Raw genomic sequence first — 19,291 nt, 5'->3', positions numbered from 1 at the left:
CACATGTTTTGCTACATCAAGAAGCATGCAAGTTTGAATATTAATTTAATACACAAAAAAGAAACAATGTCATTAAATATAAGTTTTCAACAGTAAGTACAATTATAAAACGTATAGTTGTTCAACACTGAACCGTCCAAAATCGTCCCAGCCTACATTTACAGGACGACGCTACTATAGTTCCAAAATACTGAACTGTCCTATCCATGACATTGACAGCGGGGCGCCACCGTCAATACCGGATCGCTGGTTCCGATTTTTGCCATGTTGGAAATCATATAGTTGAACGATGGTAGCGCCCCCCTGTCATTGAGTTTGGTGGGACAGTTCAGCGTGGGTCATCTATATCAATACTATTTCAGATTTTTGTCACATGACGCTTCAGAATCATTCAATTATAAACACATAACGTAGGCGCATCAACATCGTTTTTGCAAGCCCAAGCTTACGGCTCGCCGACCGCTAGTTTGATTAATCGGAATGTTGAGTATTGTACGAGAGCCGTAAGCTAGTTGACCACGGACGCACACCATAACGTTACAATACACAGCGTGCGTTGCAATAGAAAGTTTCACACAAAGGATACTACTCGAGGTGATAGTGATGATCCCTTCAAAGATGGTACAGAATAAAGATACACTGGCATTTCTCAAATGTTACACATATTTATCTGTAACCATACACGTAACAGCATTTCTAGTAACCAAACCGTTCTTTGAGCTCTTAACTTTATTCTACAGTAATATAACTTCTGGAAGTGTTATACTTCTAGAAGTTTGGCTACTGGTCCAATGATTTCATTCTAAATAAACATTAAACTGTTTACCCACAGCCCCCGCCAGCCCCAAAGCCAGAAGAGCCGCTGCCGCCGCCGGAGCGCTCGCCGGAATCCACGTCGCCGCCGGCCTCCACGTCTCCCGGCGCCGCCGCCGCCACGCTCAAGAAGTCCACCCTCAACCCCAACGCCAAGGAGTTCAACCCCGCCGCCAAGACATTCACCCCGCGAAGCCCTACCACGCCCAACCCCAGCCGGTAAGTTACTCATCATCATCATCATCATCATCATTTCAGCCACAGGACGTCCACAGCTGAACATAGGCTTCCCCCAATGCAACTCCAGCCGGTGAGTAACTATGATCATAATCATTTCAGCCACAGGACGTCCACTGCTGAACATAGGCCTCCCTCAATGATTTCCACATCGCTGGTTGGTAGCGGCTCTACCACGCCTAACCCCAGCCGGTGAGTAACTTATCACTATCATCATTTCAGTCACAGGACATAAGTCTCCCCCAATGATTTAACATCGCCCGGGCGGTAGCGGCCTGCGTCCAGCGCTTTCTTTCATGAAGTCTCAGTCCACCTGCGTTTTCCGGTATGTGGCTTCCACTCCAGAAGCTTGCCCCGCAGTCCTACAGCGGCTAATTTCAGCCGGTGAGTAACTCATCAGCATCATTTCAGCCAAAGAATGTCCACAGCAGCAGCTGAACATTAGCCTTAATGATTTCCATATCGTCCGGTTGGTAGCGACCTACATCCAGCGCCTTACTGCGTCCATCCACCTGCGTTTTCTGGTATGTGACCTCCACTCCAGAACCATGCCGCGCAGTCCTTCTTCGTCCAACCCCAGCCGGTAAGTAACTATTATTATCATCGTCATTTCAGCGACAGGACATAGGTCTCTCCTAATGATTTCCACATCACCCGGTTGGTAGCGACCTACATCCAGCGCCTTACTGCGTCCATCCACCTGCGTCTTACGGTATGTGGCCTCCACTCCAGAGCCTTGCTCCCCCGCCGCCGCCGCCACGCTCAAGAAGTCCACGCTCAACCCCAACGCGAAGGAATTCAACCCCGCCGCCAAGACATTCACACCGCGGAGCCCTACCACGCCGCGTCTTTCCATTCTATACATAGCCAGAACGCAAGGGTGTGAAACTAATCGAGTATAGTTTGGATATGACTTTTTTTACTAAGCTCCTCCAAACTATACACGACCAGTACGCATACGCTGCGTACTGCTCGCGTATACTTTGTAGTGACTTAGGTCAATTATCTTCCTCCAAAATATACATCGCCAGTACGCATACGGACTAATCATGTATGTATTGTAATAAGTGCGTGATTACAATTTATACGCGAGTAGTTGCATGCTAGTCATTTTGACTTATTGACCTCTCTTTCTATTACATACTAGCTTTCCGCCCGCGGCTTCGCTCGCGTGGAATTTTGTCTGTTACAGAAAAACAATATCGCGCGCGTATTTGCTCACCGTTTAGACCTACCCTGGACTACGACAAACATTTTAAAACCAAAATCAGCTCAATCGGCCCAGCCGTTCTCGAGTTTTAATCAGACTAACGAACATCAATTCATTTTTATTTATATAGATAGATTAATTCATATCTGCGTGTCTACTTTAAACATTGAATCATCTTACGACACGTGTCATTGTTTTGATAAAGGATTTTTTGGTGTTTCTTATTCTGCCATAGAAAAGATATTTGTTTTGGGGCTGATATTTCACCAATTGTAGGTATGGAAATATGTCAAAATGATTTTGTTCTTGAGATAAAAGTTAATAAATAAAATAAATAATAAATAAATATCCTTAGACATTTTACACTGCGCTTCTAGTCCCAAACTAAGCAAAGCTTGTACTATGGGTACTAGACAACGGATATAAACATAATTAAATACTTTTTTTTGTAAATACATACTTATCATACATAGAAAACACCCAGTCCAATACAAACAAATATGTTCATGCACACAAATGTTTGTACTGTGCGGGAATCGAACCCGCTACCACTTCGAACCACTACACCAAACGGCCGACAATACAAACCTAGCATTTAAAGTCTCGCATAATATTGTATTTAATGCGCGTTGAACTTTCTTCTCTCACTCTCTCTCATATTAATTAAATTGTTATTTAATTTGAAATCTACCTAATCAATTTAATTTCAAAAACCACTAGATTTATTATAGATTCAGTAAAATAATAATATTTTATGTAATAATATCAAATAAATGTAATTTTAAATATAGTTCCATATTTTACTGAATTTTACTAAATCAATATCAACTAAACACACTCTAGTCAAGTGTAAGTGGTGTAGTAGAAACTAATCGAGTATAGTTTGGAGATGACTTTTTTTACTAAGCTCCTCCAAACTATACACGATCAGTACGCAAAATTCGTGTATAGTTTGGAGTCACAGATTTACAAACAGGCACTCCGAAATATACACGAGCAGTTTCCTATGGGTGCGTTCTGGCCATGTATAGAACGGAAAGACGCTACCACGCCCAACCCCAGCCGGTAAGTTACAAATGTTTGAAATGCCTAACTTTATTTGCGTAAAACAGAGGTGGAATTGTGTAAAGCAATCGTAATAATTTGACAGTTCATAACGTACGATAAAGTCAGTTAAACAAAGCGTTTGACAGAATAATCGTACGTTATGAACTGTCAAATGATTACGATTTGGTGTCTTATTAGTTCTCAGGCCCATGTAGGCCTTTTCAAGATACTCACTTTCATACACTGTGAAATGAGGAAAACAGACGCAGCTTTTTCTACGAGAAAATTAGGCTCAAAAGTCAAAATCTATTTTGATATATTTGACATAATATTTATCATTCTCATATTGAATTAAATGTTGTTTTTGATCAAGAAAAATTTTTGTCCAGATAGGAGGAAATATACAGGATGGAATTTTGTAATGCCACCTGGAGGGAAAGTACTCTTAATGTTGTATGTAGAATTTTTTTCTCAAAGAAAACATTCCTTTATTTTTGAAAAGAAATAGAACTGCATTCAAATATTTCCAAAAATTTGCTTGCCACACCCGGGATTCGAACCAACTAAAATCTGTTAAAAATTACACCCTGTATTTTTATTGCATCAATAGTTAGGATTAAGTATAAGGATGAAATCTCTCTAACAAACTTGATAAATCAAATGAAAGGAAAACCATGAAATCTTAAATTATTTTAATTATGTACAGGAAATTGTATGGTATGGTAGAGAATTTTCGAAAAATTTTCGAAAATTTTTAAATGCAGTTCTCTTTCTTTTAAAAAATAAAGGAATGTTTTCATTCAGTAAAATTTTCTATCTACAGTATTAAGAGTACTTTCCCTCCAGGTGGCATTACAAAATTCCACCCTGTATAATTTACTCCAAGTAGGATGTTAAACTTTAGCAATAGCTATCTTAAAACGGAAATGAACGCCATGTTAATCAGGACTAATCGTTCTAAAGCTTATCTATCACTTTTTACTGTATAGTAAGGACACATGTAACTGGCCAAGATTAGCGGCAACTGACTATCGCTGATGTAGAAAATAAATCTTCGTGTTTTTTTTTCAAAGATTTTCTAAATTCTCAAACTTCAAGGACTTTTTTGTAAAATAAGACTGGTCTACCATTTTCGTGTCTTTGAACCTGTTTAAAACTTTTTTATAACTGTTACAGGCCACATACCCCCGGCACGCCAATCGGCGGCGTGGGCGTGGGCGGCGTGGGAGTGGGTGTGGGCGTGGGCTTAGGAGGTATGGGCGTAGTGGGCACGGGCGTCAGTTATATGCCCGCGCCGCACCCTCCGCCACAGCATATGGTAAGTAATTTGATTTATTAGTTACTAGCTGACCCGGCGAACTTTGTTCCGCCTTAATGGCAATAAATAAGCAGACTTTTTTTTTTTAATTTCGAACGGGATAAAAGGTATCCTATGTCCTTCTCCTGGCTCTAAACTACCTCCCTGACAATTTTCAGCTAAATCGGTTCAGCCGTTCTTGAGTTATAAGTGGTGTAACTAACACGACTTTCTTTTATTTATACAGGGTGTTAGGTAAATGGGTATATGAGCCGACACTAGCCCATGTTAACATAGGCATATAAATGGTATGGTGAAGTCAGAAATGGCAATGCCAGATTTTGTATGGAAAGTGGCGTCTTTTTTTTTTCGCGCGGCCATCGACCAAACTTTGTTTTTTGATTACAAAATAGTGTAATAAACCAAACTTACTAAGACATGTATACCTCTAAACTCAGTCTGAACTGAGTTACGAGCATTAGAAGTTTGATGATTTTCATACTAGATTTGCTTATTGTGCGCAAGTTTTGTAAGAAATTGCAACAAAATATTGCGCTATTTTTTTATTGCGCTGATTCTGCTCCATACTGATGTCTGGAGCCTTTAATGGATGGTATTGTTTGTTTACACATACAATCTCACTATTTTGTTGCAATTTGTTAGAAAACTTTGCGCGCAAAAAGCAAATATAGTATGAAAATCATCAAACTTCTAATGCTCGTAACTCAGTTCAGACTGAGTTTAGAGGTATACATGTCGTAGTAAGTTTGGTTTATTACACTATTTTGTAATCAAAAAACAAAGTTTGGTCGATGGCCTCGCGAAAAAAAAAGACGCCAATTTCCGGCATTGTCTTTTGATATCATCATTTTAATTTTTTTAATTTTCATACAAAATAAATTTTATAAAATCCGATTGTATGAAAATTAAAATAATTAAAATGAAGATATCAATTATCTGACTTCACCATACCATTTATATGCCCATGTTAACATGGGCTAGTGTCGGCTCATATACCCATTTACCTAACACCCTGTAGAACTGTATTTCTGTCATTTGCTATTTGTATATTGGACCAGCTGCTAAATTGGACGACCTTAATATTTCGCATAATATTCCTTAAAATACTGCAATGGCTGTAACTCAGCGATATAACTAATTACATTTATTTATCAGTCATATTGTTTTGCGTATTAAGGTGTAGCATATTTATCAACCCGGAAAGGGATCGTAACCGTATTAACTCGAGGCGGTCAGTATTCTTTGTATGAAACTCTATATTACAACGCACACTTAGCCGCATCGTAACGTAAACACCTCGCCTCGCGGTTGACAGCTCGCGAAAGGCGATACGGTCACAGAATAATAATAAGTAACTACGTACAGAAGTTTTACTTCGCGAAGGTATTTAAAAAAATGTATGCTCAATGTCATTAACAATATGGTGTAATTTAGCCTGTCTCAAGAGTCAAGCACCATTTTGTTGACAAAACGTCAGTGATCGGCACTGCGCCGAAGCTATAGGGCTGATTTCGGTAAAATGATGTGACGTGAGGTGCCAAACTGCGGAAAATGCCGGAGGAAATACATGATTTAGCATGAATTATCATGAATAATATTAACTACTTATTTACCTCTCAGTGTCTTGAGGCAACTTAAAAAAGTACATTCTGTGTTTTTATTATTATTTAAGCAGTTAAATACTGCACAGTATTTAGTACACCATTTTCTTTATTTTCTTCCATTATACACAAGAATACGCGTGCGTGAGTCAATGTTCGCTCGTATGTGAGGCCTTGTCGAATAATATCCTGTAGGTGGGCCATCGTGCGTGTTTTGTTTTCGATGTTAACTCGCGGAGATGAACAGGCCTCATACGGTGTTGATCCCTTTCCGATTTGATAAGTTTGCTATGACCTTTATTGTGTTGCCATTGTAGCCATTTTAATTTAATTTAGCAGCCGGTCTAATATACCAGACTCCCCTACATGTTAGGGTCTCGGCTATTTAAGAAAATAAATGTGTTGCTTGAAGCATACTTCACTAACGTACACACTACTTTGTAGATGTGAACACGAATTTGGTCTAACGGGCCTATTCCCACCTCTCGTTCTCCCACCACTGCAACTCCTGTGTAGCCAGGATCTACAGCTTGACCGCCATGAAAACCCAACCAATGAAGGTCAAGTTTGTCCCGGGGGAAAGTTAAACTGTCATTGGACCCGCAACGAAATTAATCAGAAGAACATAAGAGGAGTTCGAAATTAAGGTCCCACTTCCCTCTATTGCAAAGCGGATGACAGATGACAAACAAAGGTTTAAAACTTTTAAGAAAAGATTATGCACCACGGACAATAAATTAAATTAAGGGGGCCTATCTTATGAGCAATTAGCAACTAGAACTAGAATTCACTTCCCTTAGCGCAATAATCTCGCGCTACTTCTTAGACTGTGTCCAAAATGATGCCCAATACCGTTGACAATAGAGTTCACATTCCCAGGTTCCCATCCGTAGACTGTAAGTATTTGAAAAGACACCGAATGTCGTTGACAATAGAGCCCACAATCGCAGGTGTACTTCCATTCTCAGACTGTAATTGAAAAGACACCGAATGCCGTTGACAATAGGGTCGACATCCGCAGGTGGCGGCCGTGCCGGCGGTGCCGGCGTACGCGATGGTGGCGGCGGCGGCGGCGCAGCAACCGCCCGCCTACATCCCGCACCCGCATCCTGCCGTGAGTACTAAAATACACGTATTTGTCTTTATACACTTGATTAGGGACCATTCATTTATTACGTAAAACGATTTTCGTTAGTTTTTCAAAGTATAATTTTAGCTTTGCGCATTTTTGTAATCTTACGTAAAGGTTCAGTCAAATCAACGCGATCAGCCGGCGTGCAGCGATGGCGATCAGACTTAAATGCATTGATCGCCATCGCTGCACGCCGGCTGATCGCGTGTGATCGCATTGGTTTGGCTGAACCTTAAGAACTATCGAAACTCCCTCCCACCCCCTGTAAGAAAAAATAAGACATCTCTCTAAATCGTCTTACGTAATAAATGAATGGCCCCTTACTATAAGTTTTGAATGTTTTCTATAGGAGTGTTACAGCACGGTCATGTATTGATCGATGTAACGTCGTGCACATTCACTACTAGACTATTTATTACATTGTTGATTGTAATGTCGCAGAAGCACAATCATAATCACGATTGAGCCTTCAAGCACGAATGTATTCACGATAGAGCCTTATAGTACAAATGTATTCACGGTCGGGCCTTATAGCAGAACCATAGTCGCGATTGGGCCTTACAACACGATTATAGTGGAGATTTGGCCCTTATAACACAAACCTAGTCTTGATTGGGCGTTACAACACCATCATAGTCTTAATAAGGCCTATAGCAGGCGCACAGCCGCGATACAAGGCCGGGCTAAGCGTTGTTGTGCCGGCAAATGGAGCCGTTGCTGCTGCGTACGTCACTGTAGTTGTGACAGTCTGGGCCATACGTAGTCTTTATAGGGCCTTACAGCACAAAAGTGGGCCATGATATAAGGCCGGGCTAAGCGTTGTTGTGCGGCAGATGGAGCTGGGCTGCGAGTGCCGGCAGTACCCGCCGCTGCTGCTGCTGGACAAGCGCGAGCGGCCCGACGCGGTGAGCCGCGCATGACGCTGCCGTGCGAGCGTATCGACTGTCGATATGTCGCGATAACTTGATCTATCGACTTTGTCCGTCTCTTTGCAGTAATAAAAAATTAAATCTGGTCTTTGAAATTTACGAAATTATCAGAAATGAATCTCGTGATGATCATATTTTTTTTTATTTGAAACTAGCTTTCCGCCCGCGGCTTCGCCCGCGTGGACTACATTTTTTTTTTTTTTCAAAAATAAAATGTAGCCTATGTTACTCGTGGATAATGTAGCTTTCGAATGGTGAAAGAATTTTTAAAAACGGTCCAGTAGTTTTTGAGCCTATTCATTACAACCAAACAAAGTTTTCCTCTTTATAATATTTGTGTAGATATGGTAGGGAAAATATGTTACATAATAAATGAGTTTTTGATGAACAAAACTCAAAGAAAGATGTAGTCAAACGCACATGTTCCCAACGAGTCGAATTCAAATGAGTAACACTGTTACTTGTTGGGAAAAAAATTACCATCCAGTCACACTGGTATGATCACACACATTAAGTACCTTTAATATCAAGACAAAAGACATTTCATTATTAAAGAAACAAAGAAATAATGGACAAAGCCGATATATCAAAGTTTTTTCAAGTAGATCCGATAAAATTAATAGTGAATCATGTCTTTTTGATTGTTTGTCATCATCATGTCGATACGATTCGCACGACACGTTCAATCTTCGGAAGTACCAAGCGTCTGACCTAACGCAGTGTGCGTGTGGCTTGTCAACAGCTGATAACAAACATGTTTTCTAAAAAGATACATTAAAAATATTTAACTGAATAAGTTTGCTGAATAATGACAAACGTGAAATCAAATTTTGTTTACGAGTCGTGCTTAGAGCTGTAATAGCTACCACGATCTTATGACTTTGGCTATGGGAAGAGGCATGATGCCCCCCACCAATGATCTGTCAATTCTTTTTCCATAGCAATGACACTTTTCATACTATGTCGTCCTACACTGGACCTGAACTGAGGAGGGTGCCACCGTCAATACCGGATCGCTGATTCCGATTTTTGCCACGTTTGGAAAACACCAAAATGTTATTTGCAGGAAGGCGCTGCCATCAATGCCGGGTTACTATTTCCTATCTTTTCCATTTGACGTTTTAAAGCTCAACTATACTTCTTGAAATTTTATTTTCTCTGGTGTCGTCATACCAAATTTAGAAAATTTTAATCAAAGTGCAATCGATTTATGCTATTATTTCCTAAAACCCGTTGTCTATAAGATCGTGGTGCTACAGCAGTTAAATGGTTTTATTCGATTTTATTTATCAGCTGTTGAATAAATGTCCGTTTACTACTGAATAACGCGCTTCATACCGAGTGCGGGGCTTACTGTGACCTCACCAAGGTTTTTGTGTGGTTTTATTTAACCCTGGTTTATTTTAATGTAAGCTGTTCCTTTATAGAACCTCTGATTCGCGAATAAAAGTAATTTATTCTTGCGTTTTGTAAGAGTGATCATGTGGCGCTAGGAAGCAAAAGTGAAGCTACAAGAATGGCTAACAGAAATTCGATGGCTTTATGAAAGTTTATGAGTAATTTTTATGAAATTCACATTAAAGAAGCTTGGAAAGTTAAGCTCTGGTTAAATGACTCAATTTGTCACAAATGAGAATATTCTTAATTTGCCTGGCCCCATGCGTCACATGATCGTGGCAAGAATCTATACAATTTTCTGTAATGGTGCTAATATACATAGTATGTTTGTATAAATATTTGCAATATACCTACTCAGATTAATGGACTATTAATTTTCCAATCCAAAAATGTTTCAAAAATCCTCTCAAGGAGTCCATAAATACACATACACATAGAAAACATTTGTTTGGTGGACTACATTTCTGAATTCCATTGTTCCCAATCCCAACCACCGCTATTTTTCTTGTCGTTGTCCAGAATCACACTTCGAAAATTGTACCAAAAATATAAATGATCATTTTAAAAGTTTAGTGGCTATTAAAAGTAGAAATACATTTTTAGATTTATTTTAATAGCAAATATTTACACAAACATGCTATGTCTAGTACCATTTTATAATTTGTCTACATTAACTTCCCGAAGCGATGTGTTTATTTATATTATTTTGATTATTGTAAAAGGCTGTATTTACATGTCCATTGCTACTTACTACACCCCTTCCTGAATGTGATTTGTAAGGGTTTATTCACATCTACTGGGAGTGCGACAATACCAAGCAGTGTGGACATACCTTTACACCATAGATGACTGTCTAGCTAGCACAGATTTGTTGTATCAATGTCATAAGAAATTAACTACGATATTCGCTGTCGCTATAAAATTCTAGATATTGCACATGGTATCAAAAGTTAGCACATAATCGCTAAAACGCGATATTTTTCGCTACCCACAGCGGCAGCGAATACCACTTTAAGACTATTATAGCTTCTTATTTATTTTCTATCAGTGTGAATGCAGTCTTATTGATTACTGTATGGATCGATTACAATAGATCGATGTAGTGGATGATATGTAAAATAAGTCTATTATGTCGTACTTATTTAAAAATCTATGTTTTGTATCTTGTTAGGTTCAAATCCATCATCTCATTCATAAAAAAAAACTTTTATAAAACTCGCATGAGTTTAAAAAGTAGATTCACGCTAGATATGATATTGAAACTCAAGGAAACACGGTCTTCCATTGTATATTTGATATCGTTTTATATTTCAAACCTAATTTTCAAATAATAACTTGCACTAATAAAACTATATGAAATAAAAGACCTTTAGCTACAACGAAGTTATATTTTTATGAATGCTAAGGTGGTATCTAAAATATATCTGTAATAATAATTATTATTTTTCTTCCTACAAACGGTTTAAGTAACCAGCATAATGAAATATGTTTTTACTAATGATGTGTTTGTTTGCAGTGTTTTTTCTTTTCATGCTAATATGTTGTTTTGCAGTGCTTATTATAAATCTAATTATTATTAAGAGTCCAGACGAACAAATGAAGACCTTTAGGGAACACCATGTCTGTTTAAAAATCGCATATTTAAAGAATCATTTTATTATCTTGAATAGAATAGAGATTGGCGTTTACATCTTCGGGTGAGCCAACTGAATATTCTTTTATTACTAACTAGCTTTCCGCCCGCGGCTTCATCCGCGTGAAAAAAAGGGCTGTTTTTAGGGTTTTTCTCGGCATAAAAATCATCCTTGGACTTTAAAAAAAGAATTGGTAAAATTGGTCCAGATGTTGTTGAGTTATACGCTTACCAACACATTTTTGCGATTCATTTTTATATTATAGAATCTATTTTCAATGAAATTTATTTCATTACAAAATTTCATTGAAATGTATGGAGCTTAAATACATTGACTTGGTTTAGTGACTAACAAATACAAAAAAGTATTTTATGTATAGCCTGACCAGGAACATAAAAGCCCTCGCCATGTTGCGGAAAACTAATGGTACTAATTTCTTTTAATGGCAACAGTAACTGAAAACTTCATTAACATGTCACCTTGCATGTCAGTCTATTGTTGTCAAAGTGTAAACAAACTTTATTTTAAATGTTTGCAATTGATTTTGTGAATTAAATTGCTAAAATATTTTTATAGTGGTGAAAGAAAAGTGGTTCACGATGTGTTAATGTATTTGTCGAAGAGAAATACTAAGGGTTCGGACAATATTTTCATTGAATAATGTTTCCGACAAAGGTTGTCAAATTGACTGACATGTTTTTTTAGTACAGTCCACTATGAAAATTAGCTGTAGTCTGTTTCAACTACCTATTTTAAAGTTTTTTGTCACTTTCTAAGTTTTGAATTTTATGGAATTGGGAAAGAAGTACCGAGTTTGAAGCGTTCATGAGCAGACATTGCAGTTGAATATTCAAGTTCTGAATTTGATTATTGATGAATAATAAAATAAATCCTACTAGCTCGATTGATGGTTTCATTTAATTTATTTAAACCAGGTTACCTTTAATAATATTTTTCGTTAATTTATGAAAATATCAAATTAGCCCGTAATCCTGAATCCTGATACATAAATTTAGCCTATTAATTTAACACATGTACGACTGTACTCAGTGTTGCACTATCAAATGCAATTGAAGCGCCTCTATGCCAGGGTTTTTATGTTCCTGGTCAGGCTATAAACTGACATTTCTTATCTCAGATAACTTTAAAGTGAAACAACTAAAGTGCGTTAATTAGTCATGTTAGGAACATGATAGATGACCTTACGTATTGAAATCATAAACATTCCCTGATAAGTTTCCTCACAGTTCTGGTTTTATACCTAATGTACTGGAATGTAAGTTTTGATTGCAAAAAAAACTAGTAAACAGTTTTGATAAGTGGGGTATTTTTTCGGTATCACTAATATAAATTAACATAGGAAGTTATTAAGCAAGTTCAAATGCAAGAACAATAATTTACAAATAAAATAACAACAACAGTTTCTTGGTATCTCAGATCTTCTCTTCAGGTCTTAACTTCACCAATATCTCTGACATGTACCAAAGCTCCGAAGCCAACCCTCTGTCTTCTGCCTTCCAAGACATAGAACTCTCTGAGCAATCAGCAAAGTACCTCCCTGTCACCTGATCGCAGTCATCCGACACTGCTAGGTATAAAGACGTCTGTGCGCCTTCCTCCGGACTTTTAAAGAACGTATACAGCACCAAACTCCGTATTTTGTCCAACAAGGTCGACCTATAAAGGCTCGTGTTCACTTGCCCTGGATGGACACTGTTCACGACCACCCCTGTACCTTCCAGACGCTTCGCCAACTCGTTACTGAACAACACATTGCACAGTTTGCTGTTGCAGTAATTCTGGAACCATCCGTGGCGACCCTCCTCATTCATGTCCTGGATAGTGCCAAACTTGTGAAGCATGGACGACACAATTATCACTCGACTCGGTGCGGATTTCACCAGAATCGGAGTGAGAAGCACAGTCAGTAGAAAAGGCCCAAAATGGTTGACTTGCATATCCCGGATAATACCATCCTCAGTCTTCTTCAACCCCATACCGCTGGCGCCAGCGTTGTTTATCAAAACGTCCAATTTCGCTTCCATTCTTTTAAACTCTTCCACGAAATTTCTAATAGATTTAAAAGAGCTCAAATCCAAATAGATGTACTTCACTTTTTTGTTCTTAGTCGCTTTTATGATAGAATCAACAGCTTCTTGACCTTTCTTATCGTCTCGGCATCCCAGAATCACCTCAGCTCCTCGCCTGGCCAGCTCCAAAGCCGTGGCATATCCTATGCCACTATTCGCACCAGTCACTATAACTACTTTCCCCGTCATCACAGTATCAGCGTAACATTTTCCGTTAGATAACTTATTCAGAAACTTTATCAACACTAAAGTCACCAAAACCCAGAACAGCCACATGTTTCTCGGAATAAGAATCAGCGAATTATGTAATCACGTCTAAAACGTAGCTAAGTTAATACACAACTGGCGATAGATAGCTCGTTCGTAATCAACGAGCGGCAGTTGGTGACCGATTATAACGTAATTTAATAATCCTAGATCCGCGTGTAATGATGCCCTAATCTTGCATCAAGTGATAAAATATGTTCATTGAAACAATTCTTTAATATTGGACTGTAGAACTAGATAAATTAATTCCAAAGATAATTTTAACAACAAACTGTGTTAGTTCAGTTAAAATTATTGTTTTAAACTGAGAAAGAGTCATGCTCATGGCTGTTTCTTTTCTATAACTTTTTTGTTACTAAGAGCTGTATTTTTATTGTAATCTAATCAATCAAAAACATTTGTAACATACCTATCCTAGTCAGTCTGTAAAAACACCTAAAAACCCTAGTGGTTTTTAAAGGTTATCGTTATAATATCATGTAGGTACTTTGTTTTTCAAATGATAAATAAATCTCAAAAAAACCAGCTTAATCAAAAATAATAACTTGCAAAATAGTATAAAAAAAGGTTTTTGCGTTGTTGTAGCAGAATTTAAAGAACAATAGGACATTTTTGTAATTAATTCTCATATCAGCAGTGATAACACCGGGTCAGACACTTAACTTCTTGATTGTAACAGCAGTGACACATTAACTACTGGCCCAGGCAGATTGTGGCAGGTGTGCGACCGACCTAAAGACCTGTCTACAAAGATTACTGGAGTACTTTGTAAGATCTTATTAAGAAGAATTAAAAATTTTCCTGTGTTTATTTGAATCTGTACCTACTTGTAAATTGATACTTTGTTACTTGTAATTATTTTAGCCAAGTATGTACTTCATGAGGTTCGTAATAGAAGTGTTGACACCACCAATCAATTGACGTACTTTTTAAAACTGTCAAAACGAAACCCTCCCATAGATTTTGTATGACACTACAAGCAAGTGACGTCACTATTTTGTCAGCTCAAATAAACTACTTTTTAAAATTACAATGCGACTAAAAATCGTAATTTACAGGTAATTTAAAATTAATTAAGTTTTTAAGACCAGAATGAAGTGTCTTTTTAGAAAAGTTATGATTTCGAATTATTGGGGAATGGTGTCAAATTGTCTATTGGCTAAAATACTGCGTAAATCTCATTGGTACTATAAAACTCCGGGATGGACACTAATATCTCTAAAACGATTACATAATTTGATATAGCGTTCGTCAATGCTGCAAAAAACATTTACCTAAATAATGTTATCAATTACATACCATTGAAATGATAAAAATGCGCGTAATCGAATTATTTGTTTATTTTCGTCTATTAAATAAGAATAAATCTGCGAAAAGTCTGTAGTTTTCGTCGGCCGATAGTTTAACCGGGTTGATAAACAGTATGAACAAATATGAGTACATCAGGTAGGTAGCTGGTATCGGCCGATTCCTCATAAAATAGAAGCCGACAAAACCATTGGATGATGAAAATATGCGAGAGAATTTAAACGACCTGCACAAAAACAAAAGCAAACCTGAGTTTTCTAGTTCCAGTATCTTAACAAATGAAATTAAGCTCCATACTTTTACGACGACGATTCTAGATTTCTACTCTAAACTAGTAGCTTTAAGCCCGCGGCTTCGCTTGCGTGAAAAAAGGGCTGTTTTAGGGTTTTCCCGGAAATTATTCGAATTTATCTCGCCGTAAAAACCATCCTTGGACTTCAACGAACAATTAAAAAAAAGAATTGGTTAATTGGTCCAGGCGTTGTTGAGTTATGCGCTTACCCACACATTTTATTGTCATTAATTCGTTACATTTTAAACAGACATGGTGTTATTTATCTGGATCAAATTACATACCTTTTACCACTTAATTTCTCCCCATTCGTATAATGGTGCGTTCAGACTGGGCGAACGGGCTCGCGCGGCAAACTCAACATCTTGCTCACTGCTCCCAGCGCGCCGCGCGAGCCCGTTCGCCCAGTGTGGACGCACCATAACAAAGCAATGTTTTCTTCCGTTTGATGTGATATCTGCCGTATTAAACCGACTTGCAAAAAAGGAGGAGTTTATGTCCCAGTTATAATAACAATGTTGTAATTTGGTTCGGTTTGGCCCAACAGTTGTATGGAGCCGCGATGGGCGGCGGCGCAGGCGTAGCCGGGGTAGCGGGGGGCGCGGGGCAACACGCCCCCATCCCCACACAGCCGCAGAGGAACTTCAGGAAAGGTGAGCTATTGTTTTATTTTGTTTATGTTCCAAAATACATAGTGAAAAAATTTTTATTAGCAAAACTAAAATAACAGGTAACTAAGGATACATCGGATGATTAGTGAGGATACGCAACTTTTTTCGCGATAAATCAAAAAATGTTTGCTAGTTCTTTTTACTTACTTTTTAAAATCTGAGTTTTTAAAATGAATATTGATGAGTAAGGGCTGATTTTTCAATCGTCAGAATAAACTTGTCATTTTGGCATATTTCCCATACTGAAACTATCAATGTGCCAAACTTATTCTTCAGTTAAAAGTTATCCGACGATAGAAAAATCAGCCCTTAAAGAAGTTGAGGATTGATATTTTGATAATTTTCTCAACCCGTCTGGTTAGAGTGGGAAATCCTCCACTACCCATGCAAAATTAGAGGTTCTGTAGAAGTGGGGACTAAATGACGTGATGGTGATGTTTATTTATTGGTAAATGTTGTCAAACACCCACTCAACGTCTTAATGTTTGTGTCTTCTACCCCACCAGTGGGCGTGGGATCAGGCGTGCAGGTGGCGGCGGCGACGGGGCAGCCGCTGCTGGCGCCGGCGCCCATGCAGCCCTTCATGCCGTACTCGCACCCGCACTCCGCGCCGCACCCGCAGCCGCTGCAGTACCAGCACATGGTGAGTCATCATCATCATCATCATCATCATCATCTCAGCTGTAGGACGTCCACTGCTGCCCAATGTTCAATGTTGCCCCGTTGGTAGCGGCCTGCGTCCAGCGCCTTCCTGCTGAAGTCCAGTCGCGGAGCAGATAGAATTTTGTTTAATGACCCCAAGCTACCCATCCTCGCACCCGCAGCCGCTGCAGTACCAGCACATGGTGAGTCCCCATAGCAAGACGGACCTGTAGTCTGGTCGCCGAGCACGTAGAATTATGTCCAATGACCCCAAGCTACCCATCATCCTCGCACATTCACTGCGGGCGCCCGTCGCACAGTCGCGACAGCAATATAATTGCGCGCGAGCGATAAGAATGGGTAGCTTGGGGTCATTGGACAAAATTCTACATGCTCGCAGAACGGGCTTTAGTTATCCTTCTGATTGGGCCATGGTGCATGGAGTGCTCCCATACCATAGACTTTCAGGTGATAGTAGCAGCTCCAGTACCTCCATATACCATATATTGTGTGTGCCCCCAATACCACAGCCTTCCAGATGGAAACGGCGACCTCCGCAGTATCAGCGCATGATAAGTAATACAGGACATCCAGGGCTATAGGAAAGACTCCCGGAGCCTGCAGAACAGACTCTCGGAGCCTGTAGAACAGACTCTCGGAGCCTGTATGACAGACTCTCGGAGCCTGTAGGACAGACTCTCGGAGTTTTAGTGTATAGCCTCTAAAGAACAAAGAGCCGCTGCAGTACCAGTAGTACTTGGTGAGTGGCCCACAGCCTCTCCCAGCAGTGGGCGTGGGGTCGGGCGTGCAGGTGGCGGCGGCGACGGGGCAGCCGCTGCTGGCGCCGGCGCCCATGCAGCCCTTCATGCCGTACTCGCACCCGCACTCGGCGCCGCACCCGCAGCCGCTGCAGTACCAGCACATGGTGAGTCATCATCATCATCATCATCATCTCAGCCGTAGGACGTCCACTGCTGCCCAATGTTCAATGTTGCCCCGTTGGTAGCGGCCTGCGTCCAGCGCCTTCCTGCTAAAGTCCAGTCGCCGGGCAGATAGAATTTCGTTCAATGACCCCAAGCTACCCATCCTCGCACCCGCACTCCGCGCCGCACCCGCAGCCGCTGCAGTACCAGCACATGGTGAGCGAACCCATAGCAAGACGGACCTGTAGTCTGGTCGCCTAGCACGTAGAATCTTGTCCAATGACCCCAAGCTACCTCACTGCTCGCAAACTCACTGCGGGCGCCCGTCGCACAGTCGCGACGGCAATATAATTACGCGCGAGCGATAGGGATGGGTAGCTTGGGGTCATAGGACAAAATTCTACGTGCTCACAGAACGGGCTTTTGTTATCCTTCTGATTGGGTCATGGTGCATGGAGTGCCCCCAATACCACAGCCTTCCAGATGAAAACTTCGGCCTCTGGAGTACCAGCACATGATGAGTGGCTCCCTTACAGACTTACAAGTGATAGTAGCCGCTCCAGTACCTCATACGGGGTGTGTGCCCCCAATACCACCGCCTTCCAGATGAAAACGGCGACCTCCGCAGTATCAGCGCATGATAAGTGATACAGGACATCCAGAGCTATAGGATAGACTCTCGGAGCCTGTAGAACAGACTCTCGGAGCCTGTAGGACAGACTCTCGGAGCCTGTAGGACAGACTCTCGGAGCCTGTAGGACAGACTCTCGAAGTTTTAGTGTATAGCCTCTAAAGAACAAAGAGCCGCTGCAGTACCAGTACTTGGTGAGTCCCACCAGTGGGCGTGGGATCAGGCGTGCAGGTGGCGGCGGCGACGGGGCAGCCGCTGCTGGCGCCGGCGCCCATGCAGCCCTTCATGCCGTACTCGCACCCGCACTCCGCGCCGCACCCGCAGCCGCTGCAGTACCAGCACATGGTGAGTCCCCATAGCAAGACGGACCTGTAGTCTGGTCGCCGAGCACGTACAATCTTGTCCAATGACCCCAAGCTACCCATCCTTAGCGCTCGCGCGTAATTATGTTGCTGTCGTGCTCGCACACTCACTGCGGGCGCTCGTCGCACAGTCGCGACAGCAATATAATTGCGCGCGAGCGATAAGAATGGGTAGCTTGGGGTCATTGGACAAAATTCTACATGCTCGCAGAACGGGCTTTAGTTATCCTTCTGATTGGGCCATGGTGCATGGAGTGCCCCCAATACCACAGCCTTCCAGATGAAAACTTCGGCCTCTGGAGTACCAGCACATGATGAGTGGCTCCCTTACAGACTTACAAGTGATAGTAGCCGCTCCAGTACCTCATACGGGGTGTGTGCCCCCAATACCACCGCCTTCCAGATGAAAACGGCAACCTCCGCAGTATCAGCGCATGATTAGTCATACAGGACATCCAGGGCTATAGGAAAGACTCCCGTAGCCTGTAGAACAGACCCCAAGTTACCCATCCTCGCACCCGCACTCCGCGCCGCACCCGCAGCCGCTGCAGTACCAGCACATGGTGAGTCCCCATAGCAAGACGGACCTGTAGTCTGGTCGCCGAGCACGAAGAATTGTGTCCAATGACCCCAAGCTACCCATCCTTAGCGCTCGCGCGTAATTATGTTGCTGTTGCGCTCGCACCCGCACTCCGCGCCGCACCCGCAGCCGCTGCAGTACCAGCACATGGTGAGTCATCATCATCATCATCATCTCAGCCGTAGGACGTCCACTGCTGCCCAATG

General features: G+C 40.9%; 2 protein-coding genes across 2 annotated transcripts in view; one reads left to right on the top strand and one right to left on the bottom strand.

Annotated features, from left to right (window-relative positions):
* Positions 1–19,098, top strand: part of LOC135082426 (uncharacterized) — a 33,257-nt gene extending 14,159 nt beyond the window's left edge. The window contains exons 9-16 of the mRNA XM_063977220.1: positions 833–1,032; positions 4,484–4,625; positions 7,248–7,340; positions 15,824–15,929; positions 16,454–16,590; positions 17,365–17,514; positions 18,375–18,488; positions 18,988–19,098. Coding sequence (XP_063833290.1) covers positions 833–1,032; positions 4,484–4,625; positions 7,248–7,340; positions 15,824–15,929; positions 16,454–16,590; positions 17,365–17,514; positions 18,375–18,488; positions 18,988–19,098 — 1,053 coding nt within the window. The remainder of the gene's footprint in view (positions 1–832; positions 1,033–4,483; positions 4,626–7,247; positions 7,341–15,823; positions 15,930–16,453; positions 16,591–17,364; positions 17,515–18,374; positions 18,489–18,987) is intronic.
* LOC135081959 (retinol dehydrogenase 14-like) lies at positions 12,484–13,765 on the bottom strand. Its single transcript, XM_063976707.1, has one exon. It carries the CDS (start codon positions 13,683–13,685, stop codon positions 12,753–12,755), a length of 933 nt encoding a protein of 310 aa, XP_063832777.1. The 5' UTR covers positions 13,686–13,765; the 3' UTR covers positions 12,484–12,752.
* Positions 19,099–19,291: the final 193 nt, after the last annotated feature.

Source organism: Ostrinia nubilalis, chromosome 21, assembly GCF_963855985.1.
Source record: "Ostrinia nubilalis chromosome 21, ilOstNubi1.1, whole genome shotgun sequence".
NCBI lineage: Eukaryota > Metazoa > Arthropoda > Insecta > Lepidoptera > Crambidae > Ostrinia > Ostrinia nubilalis.
This window is presented reverse-complemented; position numbering and strand designations above follow the sequence as displayed.